We start from the raw sequence: 17,517 nt of genomic DNA on the forward strand, positions 1-17,517 counted from the left end.
AGGGGAAAATGTTCAAGACAGTATTCACAAATTCAGCCGAGCAACGCTCTGAGAAACTGCACTGCACAACACAGGCACTACCTCTCAGAGTGTAAAGGTCTCAGCTCATGACAGCACTGTTAGGAGCGTTGCCAGCAGAAAGTCCCTTTTCTCTAATAACAACATGGCAGCACAGCCCAGGTTTGCAAAGTCGCATCTGAATAAATTAGAATAAAGTGGAGGTGCTCAGCTGTAACAGACAGGGCAGAATATCAGCCTCACACTAACTTAAGCACAGTGGTGCTGATATGGGGTTGTTGGCCGGTCACAGAGCCTGGGTAGCAGGGCTGTGACAGAACTAGGGGCACAGAAGGGAAAAAAATAAAATTTCAGATTAAAGTTTAAATACTTGTTAAGAAGCTGTCTTGTGATATAAATCTTCTCTACTGCACGAGGCTGACCATCAGTTGTCTTTGCGTCTATCCGCTGCCAGCCGTCTCATGTTGCGCAAATCTGCCAACTTTTCCAGGTTTGTTTGGGTTTTTCCTTCTGACCAGATGCAGCTCTTTGTGCCATCTCTTCCGAGCCATTATATTTATTACTACACTGTGTTTATGTGTTAAAAGATAAAATAATTTCTTTGTTATTGAAACTGATTCTGAAGCACACTTTCACAAACGTATCTATGCACGGCATTTCGTAGAGGGCTTCACAATTCTCTAAATATTATTTCGACTTTATTTGCAAAAAGAGCAATGGCATTTTTTTTTTCATAATGTGTCCCTAAGGCGCCTTTGTAGTCCAATAGCTAAAGCTTGGCCCAAATTGGGTCATCTTAAGGTTATTGTTAACAGTGGTTCTATAAGCTTCTGAATCATGGGGTAGGTAAGAATAAAATAGAATTAGTCTAGGAATTTAAAACTAATAATAACTAAAATATTAAGCAACATATATACATATACATGCTGACACTTTATTTTACGTCTAAAGCACTTTACACAAGAAAAAACAGGTGCAAATCAGAAAATCAAAGTGACGAATGAGCATTACCATAAAGGCAATTTAGGCATGAAGCTGATCACTAAAACCCAGAAAGGCTCTCTGAGAAAATGTGTTAACCTCCTGAGACCTGAGCTCCTGTTTGCATGGGAGGCGAGGTGAAATATAAGGCGCAGAAAGGCCTTAATAAATAACATTTACAGAATGTTTTAATCTGAACTATCCAGGGGAGAAAAATACATTTTTAATTTTAACACAATGGTGATCAGTCACACTGAAATCCTTAAAATATAATTAATCTCTGGAGTAAGGCATGTAAGTAATGAACAATAACAGGTTTCTGAGAAAGAGAAACTGAAAATTTAAACAGAAAGGACGCTCAGGTATATAAACAGTGGCACCAAAACGGTTAAAGTGGTTAACCACAAATGGTTCAGCGAGAACTTGGAAGTTCCTGTTTTGGCCTCCACCTCTGAGTTTTTCTTCTCTCTGCACTTGCTTCGTGTTTGTCTGATAGTTCTGCAGAAACAGGAACATCATGAGGACACTGCGGGCCAATAACTGTTCAGATAGACGATAAAGCACATGATAATTTAAATATGTATTTTAGCAATAATAGTACTCAATAGTATTACAAAGCCATTTGTAATAGTATTTCAAATGGCTTTTTATGAGAGCTCCTAAAATCTGACCATTAGAAAAAGCATGTTGAATAATATGGTTATTGGCGCCCTCTGGTGGAGACAAAATGTAATGGTATCTAAACACTAATTCTTGTGCTGCCCACACAAACCTTCAGTCAAATCTCTGATCATCAAACAAGCATATATGTGAGCATTTCTTTTCCTCTTCTTTCATGTGACCATTTTAGGAGTCGCCTCAGTGGAACTTCTCTCACCTTATTCCTAACAGCCTGCTCTGTAATGCCAACCCTCCTCCTTCACTGCATCCATGAATTTCCTCTGTGGTCCTCCTCTTCCCCCCCCCTGCCTGGCAGATCCATCTTCAACATCCTTTGTCTAATAACTGAATTAATCCTCCAAACCTCAATACCTGACCTAAGTACTCATGTCTTTTTTGAGTGAAGCTAAAGACGCAACAAAAAGGTCTGAAAAGGAAGAACATCATTTTTAAATGTAGGATTTTGCTTGATCAGTTGAGTTTCTCTTTAAAATGTTAAATTTCATTATAAAGATGACCTTTAGGATCCAAACGGTGATTTTAAATGAGGAAATCTGTTCCATTTTGAAACCAGTCTCAAAGGATTTTATAGAAGATAAGATAAGATAGAACTTTATTAATCCCTCGGGTGGGTTCCTCTGGGAAATTCGACTTCCAAAAAAAAAAAAAGAAAAGCACAGCAACGACCGAAGTTACAGTTACAGTTACGATAGATAGATAGATAGATAGATAGATAGATAGATAGATAGATAGATAGATAATAATAATAATAATAATACTGTGACGTTTGTTTGTTTGACAGGGAACTGCTTGCAAAACGTCGCCGTGACTGAGATCCCTTTAACAACTTCCAGTGTTCCTGTACAGCTGTGGAGGACAAAGAATGCCACATTTTACTTCCTAAAAACAATAAATAACATACTGAGTACCTTCAGCCTGCATTTCACTTTCCTGGTATACTCATCTGGGCTGTTGAACCAAAATCATGCAACTCCAGTGTCACACTTTTCAGCCTTGTGGCCTTTTTTGCAAGTTGTTATTTTTAGGAGCTCGTGAGTTTGCATGTTTCATGTAAAGTTAGCTTCTCATATTGTAGATTTTAATCAAGCTAATTATAATAATAATGCACTAGATGACAGAAATGGCTATACAGTAATGAAAAAAGTGAATACGGTTTTATGTACCAGACAGATTGAACAAACAGATGAAACTAAAAATGAAACCTAAATGCAGAAGCAGTGTCAAAAGTACACTCAGGATTCAGCAGCAATAGCTTGAAGTAATCATTTTCTGTATTACTTTAACAGTCTCTCACATGGTTGGCCCAGGAACTTTGGCCCACTCTTCTTTACAGCAATGCTTCAGTTCACTGATATTTATGTGTACTGGTTTATGCACAGGTCTCTTTAAGGTCCCACCACAGCATTTCAACCAGGCTGAGGTCTGGACTTTGACTCAGCCGTTGCAGCACCTTGATTCTTTTCTTTTTCCAGACATTTTCTTGTTGGAGCAAGCCTTTATCAGTCGGACACATGGATTTGCTGGGGCATCCACTCCTGGGAAAACTCCAGCATTGTGTTAACACACACCTGAAAGCTCCAGACCAGAAACAGACGAAACATCTGCTTTGATAGAGGTGCCCAGACCTGCTGAGGATCGGTTAACCAAGTGCATTCAATAGGCAGCACCCAGCTGCTACTTACCCTCACGATTCCTGTGGAAGCAGGACTTTCTTTTCTCATTTTGGCTTAGTTTGTGTTAAATAAATAACTATGGGGGAAGCTCATTTGGCGATTTAGATTTCAAACCACCATTTCACAGGCTCTGCAAACTAACACAGGTTTGTTTAATCAACCACCTGATTGGTGCCCAGACTCACACTGGGCAGAGCTGTGAAGGGAATTTTGTGTAAATACAAATAAAAATATACAGAAAAGGATTCTTATTCTAAAGAAATCTTCAAATCTGTTTTAATCAGTGAAAGGTTTTTAATAGCTAAAGTAGTCTTTGTGGCTCCATTCTGAAGAAGCGGCTTTAAGTTGTCTAATTAGTCTTGGCGCTTGAGGTTAAAAAGGGCAATAGATCGCTCGCTGAGTGAATAATGTTCAGTGCAGGAGCAGCTTTAACCCTGCCCACACTAACCGGATTTGGATGGTTAGTGAGAATGGAATTAGCTAATCGAGGAGAACATGTCATCCCAAAGCCTCATCCAATCATCGTCTTATGTTCTGCTTAATGGGATCCAATTGAAGGGTAGCACAATTTGTCTGGGGCCATTTGGGACATGGAGCTTGAGCCAGATGACAGAATTCAAAGAATCCGAGTATTTAACCCCATTTCATGTGGAAAGACGAACACTGGCGCTATACTGGGAGTAGATATGTTCGGAGCCAGCCAGTAGATTTTCTTATGCGGATGATGGTGTCATATTAGCGCTGACGCTGCTTCCATGTTGAGCCTCACAGTAACATCATGTGACCGCATGCTTCTTTCTGGCTGAAACTCTGTGTCAAAGTGGGGCAACTGATAGGTTTTTACAGAGTAACACCATTTTCTGGATGATTCCAGCTTGTGTTGATAAGTGCTTAGTTTCAAAAAGATGTCACCACATAGTGCGTACTAGGACGCACTACTGTCCCAGGTGTTGGGTATGTTACGTTTTGTTTTTTGTTTTTATGTTACATTTTAAGTAAAAAGTGACCAAAGTAATTAATAATTGTGTAACTGTATTACTTACTTTATTATTTACTGTTTGGATTCAGATGTCTCTTTTTAAGTTATTAATGAAAATCTTTGAGTTCAGGAGTATTTTGACAACATAATACCTGTAAAAACAAAAAAAACAAAAACAAAGAGCATGAAAATACATGAACACAGCATCATCATGCATAGGGCTGACCTGCTTGCTGATATCAGCTCATTGGTGATAGGAAGTCACCAACCACTTCCTCCTAATGTGGGAGTCAACCAACAGGGCCACTCCTGTACGTCATGATCATTGCCATCTAAAAGGAAGCGTGTGGCATACAGCACATGTGGCAAAGCAACTTCTTTCTCTGCTATGCTGTGCATGTAAAATTTATCAGTCTGGAGAATCTCATGTTAAAGATGGTATGTGAGCAGCATGCATGAAGCTCATGCTGTGAAAATAGAAAAGTGGCCTTGACCTTGAGCACAACTTGGGTACGGAAACATAATCGGGGGGCACATGCAGCCCGCTTTGATGTAAAATGGGTCGGACAAGTGAAGGTCCACCTGTTTAATTTTGTGCATGTAAATGTGTAACATTAAGAAAACAGTTCTGATAGCTCACTTTTATTAGTAACTAAACTTTCTGTAGTAGACGAAAAATGTATCCATTATGAAACTCCTGTGGTGTAGCATGGATGGCTGCGGGGGAGGTCTTTAACAGCAGAAAAAGCTGTAAGACTAAAAAAATTACACTTAAAAGTGCAAAGATTTATGGCCTCTTTCACCCTTTCATATGTTCCGAAGCCAAAGCCTATGCCGGGACAATTCTGGCCCCCAGACCTGATGTTTGACACCTTGCTCAAGGAGGAGCAGTGATTCTTTGTGACTTGTGACAGGACAGACAAACAGATGAATGGACACCTCGCAGTGTTATGGGTTCATCAGACAAGTTAAAAACGATCGATAATAGCTTGCAGTATTTAAATTTCATAATAAAGTTTAGTTTTGCTCACTAACAAAACATGTTTTATTAGTGTTGAAACCACATCGACCTGCTGAATATTTACACGTTGCGCTGTCCTGCACGGTGCTGGACGGGATTCTTTTAACAATAGAAATGGCTGGAGGTGCTGCAATTATTTGCACGCCAGATTTCCATTGTTTCTCTTTGTGAAATCCCTTCTGCTGCCACACAAGCTGTCTTTCCCTAAACTCAATCACAAAGATTTATATGGCTGATGGGATTAGTTTAAGCCATTAGGAGTAGTTAATGGTCTTTCCCGGTGTTGGTAAGTAACACTGACTAATTGACCAGGGCCAGCAGACAGCTGACACCGGTTCACAGCAACAAGTGGTTCCTGCTGACATGAAGTTAGGACCTGCAGAGGGACAACAAACAGGGTTCACGCTCCTGAATGCTCGGCTGAATTGATCTGGATTTTTTCCCCCACCATTTAGCTGAAATTTAAAAGGACTTGGTGCTCACAGGTAAGACTCATAAATGTATAAAACATACATGACTTTGGAAGGGAAAATGTCAAATATTAAATTGTGAGAGGGACCCCTGCTGTAAGACGGGGACAATTTAAATATTTTGAGAAGTATATGTAAATATACTTCTCAAACATAAAATTACATCTATTTTCCCCATGTTATGTTAATTATGTGATGATTCAGGTGATTAAATCAAATTAACTTGTGTTACAGTTGCTCTGGGACTGCAAGTGATAGCTGTTTTTCCATTTTTGTTCTGCTTTTTGACCAATAAACTGCCTGAAAACAGTAAAATGTTTCTTAGAAGTTTAGTTGATGATCATATAAAACGATGAAATATTAACATTAGATGAGGTGAATAAAACATTTCTCAGAAACGACCTTAACTGTTCAGCTGTCGTTTGTGCCAGTTTGTTTTACTAATGACATGTTAAAAAATAAAGGATGCAAATTAATAACCTTTTTTTTTCTGAGCATGAAAAAAAAGAGCACATGTCATGTCAGAGGCGAGCCCCGGTGCTATCTGTGCCCTCCGATGACACAGCAAGATGTTTCCAAAGCCTTATTCACTCTGTTTGCTGTTCGCCTAACAAACAGCTCCTTTATGAGATTAAAGGATTTCTGTGGCACGCTGACATGCACGAAATTTAGAGAACATAGGAGGTGTAGCCTCTCGCTAATCTTGTCTTTATGAGAAAGGAGGGATCAGGCTATTGGATTGCTGCAGCGAAGACAGGTTGTCGGAAAGGAGTACACCCGACTTTTTTTTATAGTTTTTAAATGTTTGTAGTCCCAGTGAGCAAAACTACAGAGCCCACTGTGCACTGCAAGCACAGAGACCAATACAGTTGTCTGCCACTGCGTTAATACTGTGTACAGGTTAATTACCTGTTGATATGAATGAAATAGGTGAGGACTGTCTTATGATCAGGTTATTTTCTGCTTCTTTCCTATGTGTCCCACATTTACAATAAATCACTAGAGATTAATTTTCTCTAATATTATATTCATCACTTTGCCTCCCATTCGCTAACAGCATTACTAATCATGTGTCCTTGAAACGGATGGATTTTAAATGAATTAAATGGATTGGCACACAAACTGCCTCAATTGGATTACCATCTGTGATGCAAGCTAACAAGATACAGTCATTTGCATGTGATTTGAAAAGCAAATTGCCTAAAAGGTTTACTCAATACTGTACAATATGTTTTAGAAAACATTCTTAATGGTTGGTGACCTTAAATCAAAAACCACAATGAACTGGAGATCAGGGAGCTCCGCAGTATCCAAAACTTCCCAGGAAAATCATCCTGTTTGAAAGTTCTCTGCAGTTTCAATATAAGAGACGGTGAAACGATTTAAATGGGATTTTCTGATACTCTAAATGAAGCCAATTTACCAACATGTAAACAGATTTAGGGCAAGAAAACAAGGCTTATGTTGTGGTTAACTAACTTACCCTATAGTGTGAGACTTTAAAATCTCCTGCTCTACTGCATGCGATCTGCCATCTTAGCTCAGAAACTAAAACTGTCAATTGTTTCTGTCTCATCAGTCTGCTTCCTGCGACCACAGCCTGCTCCGTCAACTTCTCCACATGCATCAGAACATCCCCCGGCATGCCTTCACTCCCGTCCTGCAGCAGTCCTCGAGCATCCTGCCAAATCCAGCATTGATGGGACCTCAGGACAGAAATGTGAGATGTGATTACTTTAACTATCCTCATGTGAAGCTGCTCAGACTTGGAAGTTATTCCAGGCCCCTCGCCTGCTTTTACCTACTCCTCACTGATATCCATCTTTTACATCTTGCTACAGTTTAACACAAACCTGCCCGGACAAACAATGAGGACTTTCTTTGCACCCATCACAGCCTCGCACAGAGCAACAACTAGATCCTCTAACTCAACAGTGAGTAAAAAACTCAAGAATCTCAGTAACTAAAATATATAAAATGTTACTTCGCTTTCCTTTTAAATTGATGAAATTGTTTTCATTAAAATGAATGATTTCTTTTCCAGATACGAGGGAGATGGGGCGCACTGCACGTGTGTATTGCGTGGAAAATTTACCACCACAAACAACTCAAGGTGAGCGCTAAATAAATTTAATTGTTATTTTTTTATTGGGATTTGTGGTAGTTTTGAACGTCTCTACGTGTTTTGGGAGTTACGTGTGGAAGCATTGGTGATCCCATGCAGACTGTAGGCTCTGGTTCCTGCTCTCAGCTGACAGAAGTGGCACCCTGCGGTCTTCTGCCAGTCGCTCTGCTGTCGCCCATCTACTTTACGATTGGATTTGTTGTGTATTCAGAGATGCTCTTCAGCACCTCCTCATACTCTTATTTTGAGTGTAATTCATTTCCTAAGAGATAAACTACCTGAGCTTTATTGTTTTTCAGCTCAGAGGTATGTCACAATAATGCTGTTATTGTGAATTGTATTGCTCACAGTATTGTGAAAAGTTCGCAGAGGGATAATATTAATGGATCATACTGATCTTGAATTGCACAGCTGATTTGTCTGATAACCAACATGTAATATTTAATTTACCAGAAATTGCAACAAATGCACAGCAGTCAACAGGAGCTGACACCTGAGTGTCCTGCTAGCAGTCCCTCTGCCTCTGTGCAACAAAAGGAACTACACCAGCCGTGTGCACACCCATGTTCAGGTGAGTTTCACGCCAGCAATGATTAAGTAGAAATGTAGCACTGATCCTTTTCTTGGACTTAGACTCTTCATCTGAATTCTCTTCAGGTGGAAGTAAGAGTGAAACTACAAGCTGTGACTGTTCTGTCTCTGACCTTCAAACGCCTCCACCAGTGTCTACCCACAGCCGTGGGTACAGGGAGAAACTTGACTGTGAGAAGCAGGACCAGCACTCAACACCTGATAAGAAAGAGAAACACCAGATCCACCAATCTAGCCCAACAAAGAATTTACCTCATAAAGAGAAGTTCAGGGAATTAATAGTCACTTCTGACCTTGATGGCAGACACAGCGGATCGCTCGACAGGAAGAGGCAGTTTGAGTGTGAAGGCATCAACAAAGCAAAGAGAATGAGGCACGAAATGTCCAACAGTCCGTTTGGTTCTTCTCAGACGTTGCAGTATTATCCATCTCCATTCATGACAACTTATACACATCCACCAGCACACAACATGCAAGTGCAACACACTAACATGAGTGATTGCTCTTTCCTGTATCCTAACAGCATTAGATTTAACGCGTCTTATCCAGACACCAAGACGCATCCCTGCCAGACTTCTTCATGGGAGACAATGAGGGACACACACAGTTTCCATTTTAGGAAACACACCCTTAAAGACTACTCACTGAATACCTGCAAGGCAATCAGGAAACCTCTTGTAGCAAGAGGTATCACGTCACCTCTTTATTTCCTTCGAGTGAGGGAGACACTTCTGTCGAGAGAAGTGTCAACACCGCTGCAGACGCCAGCGGCCTCATACTGGCTCTGATGCAGTATTGGGACCCTGAGTCTCCAGAGTAGGCTCAGAAAGGGAGAGCTCACATTCTCAAATTTCATCTCTCACTTCAGTTTTATTTATACCGAGCCAAATAAAAACAGTCACCTCAAGGCACTAGGAATCTCTGAGTAATCAGCCAGAGTGGGAGAAAGCACCTCTGACAGAACCAGGTTCATCGAGGGCAAGCATGTCCTGGAACTGGGTGAAGTGAAGGAAAAATTAAGGATGATGGAAAAAACAGCAACATTTCAAACTCTTAAAGACATAAAACAATGGCTTATAAATGCATGTTGAATGTTTTCAAGGAAGGTCTCCCAGCAGTCTGAGCCATTTGCTTCATAGCTGAAGGGTTGATCCAGCTCTGAATGTAAGCTTAACCTAAAAGCTAAGTTTAATCCAATCTTAAAAGCAGACTGGGTTCCCTAACTCAAGCTGGGAGCTGGTAACAGAGATCATTAGGACATGATGGGTACTATGAGGTATTTAAAAATATATATTTACAGCGCCTGTCTTGTGTTCACTGGTCATTTAGGTTTCTGTGGTACTCCACAGTGAGCAGCACTGATTATTTACACCTTAAAGTGTAAGCAGATTCATGTTCATGTGCTTACTTTTTTTAAGTTGGGCTCAGGTTGGCCTCTAAAAAAAAACCTGGTAAATGAAAAACTGCCGATTTATGGAGTTTATGGAGATTCTGTCTGTAAGACTGTATTTTGCACATAAGCTTTGAGCTAAATGCTAAAAGTGAGGATGTATGAATAGATGTGGATTAACCCTCATTAGCATCCCTAAAACCACAAAGAGACACAAAAACATGGCACGATCTTTTCTTGTTTCAAAAATGTATTTAACTGTGTAACAATAAAATTCAACAAAGGTCACAACAAAAAATAAAGTCTTCGGAATTCAGTGCCTGGAGAACATTTCATGGAACAAGCTTTCTAGTGCTTTTAACTCTTCCCTCATTCATAAAAACTTTAACAGAAATTTTTATTAATTGCATAAAGCCTACACTGGGTGTGGGTCATCTGACCCAGTGCACAGTGAACACTTAAACCACATCCATGCCGAGGCCCCTCGCAACCTCCGTCAGAGCCTGGACTGCTCCGGAAGCCCCAAAACCATCACAGTCCTCCTGCATCAGTCCTGCAGACTCGTCCTCAATGTGAGGAATGGTGCTCATCACACAGTAGACAGGAGAGTCGCTGCCTCTGGGGCTGGCTTGAGATGACATGTCCTCACCTCCTGAGAACTCTGAGGAGTAGGAGGAGCTGGAGGAGGGCGAGGAGGATCCTGTGGGAGAGCTTCGGCCGCTCTCCAGCGTGACAACAGCGCTCTCGTCCTGACTGCTGCCACTCAGACTTTTCTGAAGGCTCTGAGGCTTCTTGGCCATGTTCTTCATGATCTCCTTTGTCACTTCAACAGTCTCAAAGCGCACCATATTTAACTTCAGGAAACCATCGACATCCTTCCTGTACCTGTATGACAGGAGAGGAGAGGAATCCATTTGAGTTTTTACTTTTTTTCAGCTCTACTTAAATTATATTCGTCGCACCCAGAGGACTGTAAAGCAGAGAGGATGACTATTACCACAGGTGACTCACCTAAAGCGGGAATGTCCAGAGGGCCACTTCAGCTCATGCTTCTTACGAAGGTGAAGTGTAAGAGTGTAACACCAAGAGAACACCTTATCACAGATATGGCATTTATATTTAGCCATTCCCCCAACCTATTGGTCATCAACAAAAAACCATATCTACAGTCACAGCAGGCTGAGATGATCTGACCAGGTAATATGTTGGACGACACTGTGTTACAAACCTCATGGACTCTCTTGAAGTGCTGGCTCATTGTTTGGAACGTATGACAAGTATAATCACAGCCCTCCACTGTACAGCTGTACATGGTGCCCTCATTGTGAACCTCTGTGTGCTTCTGCAGATCGCGCTGGTTCTTAAATCTGTGGGGAAATAAAGATGGAAACAGTTAAAATTACTGGCGACTGTAGCTTTTACCCCTCAGCCTCCCTGTAGATGCACCTCTGGTATAAATGTAAAAATCCAAAGTGATTTTCAGAATAGTTGACCTCACTGAGATTCCAACCTGAGGGAGATTTGGTGTCAATTTCAAATACTTGGTGACATCTTTTTCGAGTTATCGCATTTGCAAGATCTTTAGAAACCTTGAGGACCAAGTCACTGAGTTTCAAAGTCATCTGAGACTTTTTGTAGAATCACTTATGGTATGAATTTAAAAATCCTGTCGCCTCCTTTTTTGTATTCACAAATTTGAATGTCCAAGCCGCCTGCACAGCAGGGTTACGACAGCACCCCATCAGCCTTTCAAGGCTGAGGGGTAAAAACTGATTTTGGTAATAAAGATGTGGCTCTAGCAGCATTCTCACTCACATGTCACATGTTTGAGCCTCTTACTTCTTACTTACTTATAGTTGTTTACATTTTCAATACAGATGAGTCAAAAATTGCACTGCTACTTAAAAAGTCCCATATTATGGCCCGTTTCTACCCTCATGTGTTCTATTAATATCTTTTTCAAGTTTCAGCTAAAAAATACCTCACAGGTCACTAATTCTTCCCCACCTTTATACCCCTGCTTTTAACTCATCTCCTAACAGGGCGTATCTGGGGGCTTTAAAAGCAAACGAGCTGCTGTGCGACTGAGCTCCAGCCAGGAACAGTCACAGCACACAGCTCTACTGAGTATATAAAAGAAATAAAATTACACACTGCAGAGTTTTTCCTGGCTCGAAATGGGCTGTTCTGAGGGATGAATATGCACATAAGCAGGACTGGTCAGCATAGGCAGTAAAGTCTGTGTTACTGAACAGAAGTGCCTGCATTTTCCTGTTCTTTGTGGTTACTTCATACATAAAAATGTCTATTGTGCTTGAGTAAACAACACCCCAAATGAAACAGAAACAGTTACAAACATCTGTATGTCAATCCTGCTGGTTCTCCTTTGGGGGAGGGTCAGTTGGAGACGATGATTAGGCTGTTCTGACATCACAGGAGGCTGCAAACCAATATATCTCATACAGAGACATAAATGATTGAAAGACAATAAAACAAGGAACTGGTTTCTTTTTTCACATTTTGTGGCTCTTTCTTTAAAAACCCCTTTAAACACAATATTTTAACGAACCTTTCCTAATAGTTTGGTTAAGGTCTTATTAGGAGAATTCCTTAAAGGGTATACAATATTTTTAAGGCACGACTAAAGACTGGTTACATTTGAAGCAGATATTAAAGGGAGTATTTTGACTAAAAACATATAATAAAAAGATCTAAAGAGCAGATATTATCCTGAGCTCATTTCCAGCTCCCATTTTTGTTCTTTGACTCTATACTAGAGTAGCTTTGCATAAATCACAGTTAAGAATAATCCCTGTTTGTTATATACCAGGCCCATGGTGCACCCACTTTGTTCTTCCTCAGTCTGAAAGACCTTTTTTAGCGAATCCTGTATTCACAAACAGAGCTGTGTACCTGAGAGCACCATGTTAAGGATACTGACAAGCTAAGAGCAGAAAACTGTGAGAAATCAAGCATTTAAAGTCACATGAGTTTTTGCCTCACAGGGATTACTTACACATACACAAACTGAAGGAAATAATGAGTGAGCTGGAATGAAAACTTCCTTGTGACTTTGGATGTGAAAAATGCTACATGGTTCCTCACAAATACACGATTTAAGACGTTAATGATAAAAAAAATTTATGGAAGAGAATTTTACTGAAATAGCTGAAACTTGATAACCCAGCTTTCGCTGCCAGATTAAAGAAAACGATGGAGTTAAGAGTGTGTTTGCTGTTAACTGAACACTTGATGAGCTGTGTGATCTACCTTTTGTCACAGAAGTCGCATGGGAACGGACGCTCATCACAATGGCGGAACCTGATGTGGATCTTCAGAGCAGCCAAAGTGGTGCAGGTCATGTCACAAAAGGGACACTTCACCTGATTCACTGAGAGTAAAAAGAAAAAAAAGGCGGGCAATGCATGTAACAGATGATCAAACTGAGTCAGAGATCCACCATGGATCTATTAACGTTTAATAACTAACAGATCACAAAGAAACTGAAATAGATCAGATTTTGTACACCTGACCAACCAAATGACATAACTCAGTACAAAATAAGAGCTCAATGAATACAAATCTAAAGACCACACAGTAGGGAGCTTGACAACAGAAACAAAAGAAAATCTGTAGCAATGTGCGATAAACTGCTCATAAACCGCTCTCTCCATTTCTAATATTTCAAGACAAACAGCCATAAAAACAATTTAATCCCAAAAGAAAATTTAGGAATAAAACTCACCATGCTGACGAACATGATCCCGCAAAAGCCTCTCGCTGGAAAAAGCTTTCCCACAGTGTTCACAAACCAGCGTCTCTGTTAGGATAAGTACACATACAAACATCAGCAATAAGGCAGCGCAATTAAAACATCAACATCACAGAAATTTAATGCGAGCTTAAGCGTCCGTCTCACCTACTGGCTCAGCTTGCCTGTGCAGGTGGTCAAACAGCTTTGTGTTGCTGGAGAACATGCTGCCACACGTAGGACAGGCGACAAGGCGCTCCTGAGTATGGCTCCGCATATGTTCCCTCAAACGGTATCTGATCTTGAAAAAGGCGTCGCAGCCTGTGAACAAAACGGGAAATGTCACACGGTGTCCAAGGAGATAGCGTCTCACGAACGTTTAAAAAACTCCCGGTCGTACCTGCCCACTGGCAGAAGAGCGCCTGCTGTTGTTGAGGCAGAGACTGTGGTTCAGCACTTTCTATGTGGTTGTCCACATGTCGATAGAACCACTCAGGATTATTAAATGTACACTTTAAAAAAGAAAACAAGGAAAAAATAAATAAATCCCATGATAATATATCAATCGTTTAGTGAAGACTGGATAACTTAAATGAAAAATACGTACATCACATTGCTCCCACTGGCAAACATATCCGTCTGATCCTTCAGGGACCAGATTGTTGCTGTGCATGCCTTGATTGCAGCTGGGAAGATCTGGACGGGACTTGAGCAGCTGTGACCCAATGAACTTGAGCTTCCCATGGTAGTTGTGGAAATAAGCATGGACCTCCAGCTCTGCAGGGCTACCCATGGAGAGAAATTCACATCCATTCCAGAGACAAGCATATTCATCTAACGAAAAAAAAGAAAGAAAGAAAGAAAGAAAGAAAGAAAGAAAGAGAATCAGTAATTATTGCAATGTCATTACAGAATGTTTAAAGCAACTTTAAAAACTTTAAAGCACCCACATGTCCAATAACATGAAAACCAGATTAACCGTGATCAGCATGAGGTTGAGAAGTATCCCATCGTATAGTCTGGTGTTGAGCAGAGACAGTTGCTGTCACAAAATAAAAATAAAACCATGTACCGGCAAAATCTGACTGTAGCTACAAAAGCAGTTTTACTTGTGACTCAAATGAAGCAGGGGGCTTTTTAGTGCACTCTGCAGCACTGCCATTCGTAGCATTTGTAATATAAGCAGGTTATGGTTAGATGATGCAGAGATGACTGGTAGGGGTGAGTGATTAAAATAAGCATTTACCAGTAAAATAGTACAGACATCACAAAAAATTCTAATAATCACAATTAGTTTAATCCATAAACTTGCCCCTTTCATGATTTTTCTTTTTTTTTTTTGCATATTTGTTTCAGATCATCAAACTAATTTTAATATTAGCTAAAGACAATCTAATATCTACAAAGGCAGTATTACTGAATCACCAAAATTACTCTAAGAGCGCCTCAGCGACTCATCCAAGAGGTCACAAAAGAACCCAAAACAAGAAAATGTGCCACAGCCTGGCCGATGGAGGGACAAAAGTATAAGAGAGGATGAGCTGAAAGGAAAAACAAGAGAAATGCTGCAAAACAGAAAACAGCACAATGATATTTTTTTATCTCTGTAATCTTGTCCATATAAATCACTGTAAGCCAAAATTTATTTTAAATGACAATAAAATCCAATCCCTTGCACTGATCTACACACAACCACAATGAGAGTTCAGTAACAGAAGCACCTCTTTGTAATATTCAACAGGCATATTTAAACTGGACAACACTTGGACCAAACACTGTCCATTAAACCCCATGCTAATAAACTAAATGTGCTGCCCAACAAAAGCTGACCCCTCGCCCACCCCTGCACGCAAAATCGCTTACCCAGCTCCTCCAGGGCATCGTTGTCCCCCAGGTAGTCCTTCAAATGCAGACACATGTGGTCGCTGAGCTCCTCCATGGAGCGGCCCGTGAAACTGCACGAACCCCACTCACAGACCACCTCAAAGTTCCCGAGTCTCTTTGTTGTCATCATGTCGTTGAGTCCTGTGAGCTCAGCCCCTCACACCCTAACCAGCCACACAGAAAGTAGGCACATATGTTTAACCCAGAGAGAAAAGGAAACGTTAAACTACGACATCTAAACTACTAAAGACGCCGTTTTGCTAGTTAGCATGTGCTAACGAGGACTGATGGTGTCATGGAAACTGAAACATGTCTGTAAATGTTTGAAGAGTCATTAGCTGAAGTTAGCGCCAAAGCTCTCACTATCTGACTGAATGAGTAACTAAAACCACATCAAAACATATATTTTTAAAATATATATTTTTGGTCATAACAGTTAATGAGGCCGTTCACACCTAACAACAGTTTACTTCATCCTTAAGAAGTTGTGTTTGTGCAGATGATGTTTATCTGGCTAACAGATTAGCTCCCGCGAAACCTGTCACAGGTCTGTGCTCTTTATCCGACTTTTCCTAAATTAATACAGCTTGTACATTTTAACCCGGGATTGTATAAATTCATACTGTTGTTTCTAACTCTAGTGATACACAAGTTTTTCATAAATGTTTCTTACAGCAGTTAATATCACTTTGTGCAGCAGATCTGAGCTCCTCCTTGCGCTTCCCTCCTCTCAGCTTGTTTGGCTTTGTTTATTTCCTGTCGCTTCTTCTTCGTTTATTATTAAAACTGTGCCGGGAAAGCTGAGCATATCGCCACCTACTGCACTGGAAACCGCAGCAAACTAAAGCCTGAAGTAAATAGCGTTTTGTTTTTATACACTTCTTATTATTATTATCCCCTCTTCTGCTTCTTCTTTTTCTTCTTCTTCTTTCAGCTTCTCTCTTTAGACGGTCCCACAATGGATTATCTACATCTATCTCTCTATCCTTCTATCACAAATCACCCCTGAAGCTCATCTACACCCACTCCACCCTGTCTGCACTCTCTTCTTCTCTGGATGACTGATTCCAGGTATTTAAACTCATCCAGCTCGAATTTTATGGCATTATTTTTGTGCCACGCCATAAAATTTCAATTTGAAATAAATACATAAACTCAAAGAAAGGTGAAAGAAAAGAAAAATAGTTTCTTAATTTCTTAAAATAAATCCTCACATTTATGAGAAAAATGTATTTTGTAGTGAAGGAACAAGTCAACCCTTCCCTTTGTATCCTAAAATTAACTTTAAAAAGGTCCAATTCTAGACCTCCTTAAATGCTGTGATGATATCATGATTTTGGGCTACAATTAATATTTCTTTATTGTATCAGACTAAATATATAAATATAATTTAATGTGGTTATTTACTGCAGGGATAATACACACTCCACACACACACAAATATACATTATTTTAATTTGTTCTTATCTTGTATTTACATTTTAATATCCATAAAACATAAAATAACAAGCTCCTCGGAATGAATATGGAGTAGTATGGTTTAGTTACGGAGTTTCATTTAAGTAAAAATACTAATAAAATACTTCAGTACCTGCCCTGAGTTCACTTAAAGTACTATTTAGGAAAGTATAAAAAAAGAGCATAAAATAGTCACAAACATAAAATATTTTATATCATAAGATTATTCATATGCGGTTTAAATTCAGCCAGTTTAGTTTAGTTTAGATGTTGTAATCAACTTTTTAGAAAAACTATATATACATTTCTATATTAATTGATCAGCTCAGTTATGATTTTATAGTAAAAGAATCTCAACCCTGTGTTTAAGTAGCACCACTGATAACCTCGGAAAGCCTTCTGTCTTCTTTGTTCCTTCTTTGGCAGTGCAGTTAAACCACAGCTCTTATGTCTGTTTTTATCTGTAAACGCCAGACCAAACTCCTCCCAGGAAGT

General features: G+C 40.0%; 2 protein-coding genes and 1 long non-coding RNA gene across 5 annotated transcripts; 1 reads left to right on the top strand and 2 right to left on the bottom strand.

The window, feature by feature from the left end:
- Window positions 1–1,054: 1,054 nt before the first annotated feature.
- LOC143421959 (uncharacterized) lies at window positions 1,055–3,530 on the bottom strand. Of its 3 annotated transcripts, none has more exons than XR_013101562.1 (3): window positions 3,363–3,530; window positions 3,131–3,248; window positions 1,055–1,497 (listed from the first exon to the last, which is right to left on the bottom strand). It is a non-coding gene; the product is annotated as an uncharacterized LOC143421959 (long non-coding RNA). The 3 variants fall into 3 exon arrangements; XR_013101561.1 differs by having other exon boundaries at window positions 2,975–3,248; XR_013101560.1 differs by having other exon boundaries at window positions 1,055–1,539; window positions 2,975–3,248.
- Window positions 3,531–5,657: 2,127 nt separating this feature from the next.
- LOC101476162 (uncharacterized) lies at window positions 5,658–10,245 on the top strand. The gene is made up of 6 exons (XM_004558094.5): window positions 5,658–5,838; window positions 7,403–7,543; window positions 7,665–7,757; window positions 7,868–7,936; window positions 8,402–8,519; window positions 8,606–10,245. The coding sequence occupies exons 2-6, from the start codon at window positions 7,445–7,447 to the stop codon at window positions 9,325–9,327; spliced, it is 1,101 nt and encodes a 366-aa protein (XP_004558151.1). The 5' UTR covers window positions 5,658–5,838; window positions 7,403–7,444; the 3' UTR covers window positions 9,328–10,245.
- Window positions 10,246–10,386: 141 nt separating this feature from the next.
- Window positions 10,387–16,474, bottom strand: zgc:112083. The gene is made up of 10 exons (XM_004558093.6): window positions 16,238–16,474; window positions 15,544–15,728; window positions 14,288–14,514; window positions 14,081–14,192; window positions 13,849–14,001; window positions 13,675–13,749; window positions 13,200–13,320; window positions 11,158–11,296; window positions 10,941–11,065; window positions 10,387–10,814 (listed from the first exon to the last, which is right to left on the bottom strand). The coding sequence occupies exons 2-10, from the start codon at window positions 15,692–15,694 to the stop codon at window positions 10,388–10,390; spliced, it is 1,530 nt and encodes a 509-aa protein (XP_004558150.1). The 5' UTR covers window positions 15,695–15,728; window positions 16,238–16,474; the 3' UTR covers window position 10,387.
- Window positions 16,475–17,517: the final 1,043 nt, after the last annotated feature.

The sequence above is a fragment of the Maylandia zebra genome, linkage group LG14, assembly GCF_041146795.1.
Source record: "Maylandia zebra isolate NMK-2024a linkage group LG14, Mzebra_GT3a, whole genome shotgun sequence".
NCBI lineage: Eukaryota > Metazoa > Chordata > Actinopteri > Cichliformes > Cichlidae > Maylandia > Maylandia zebra.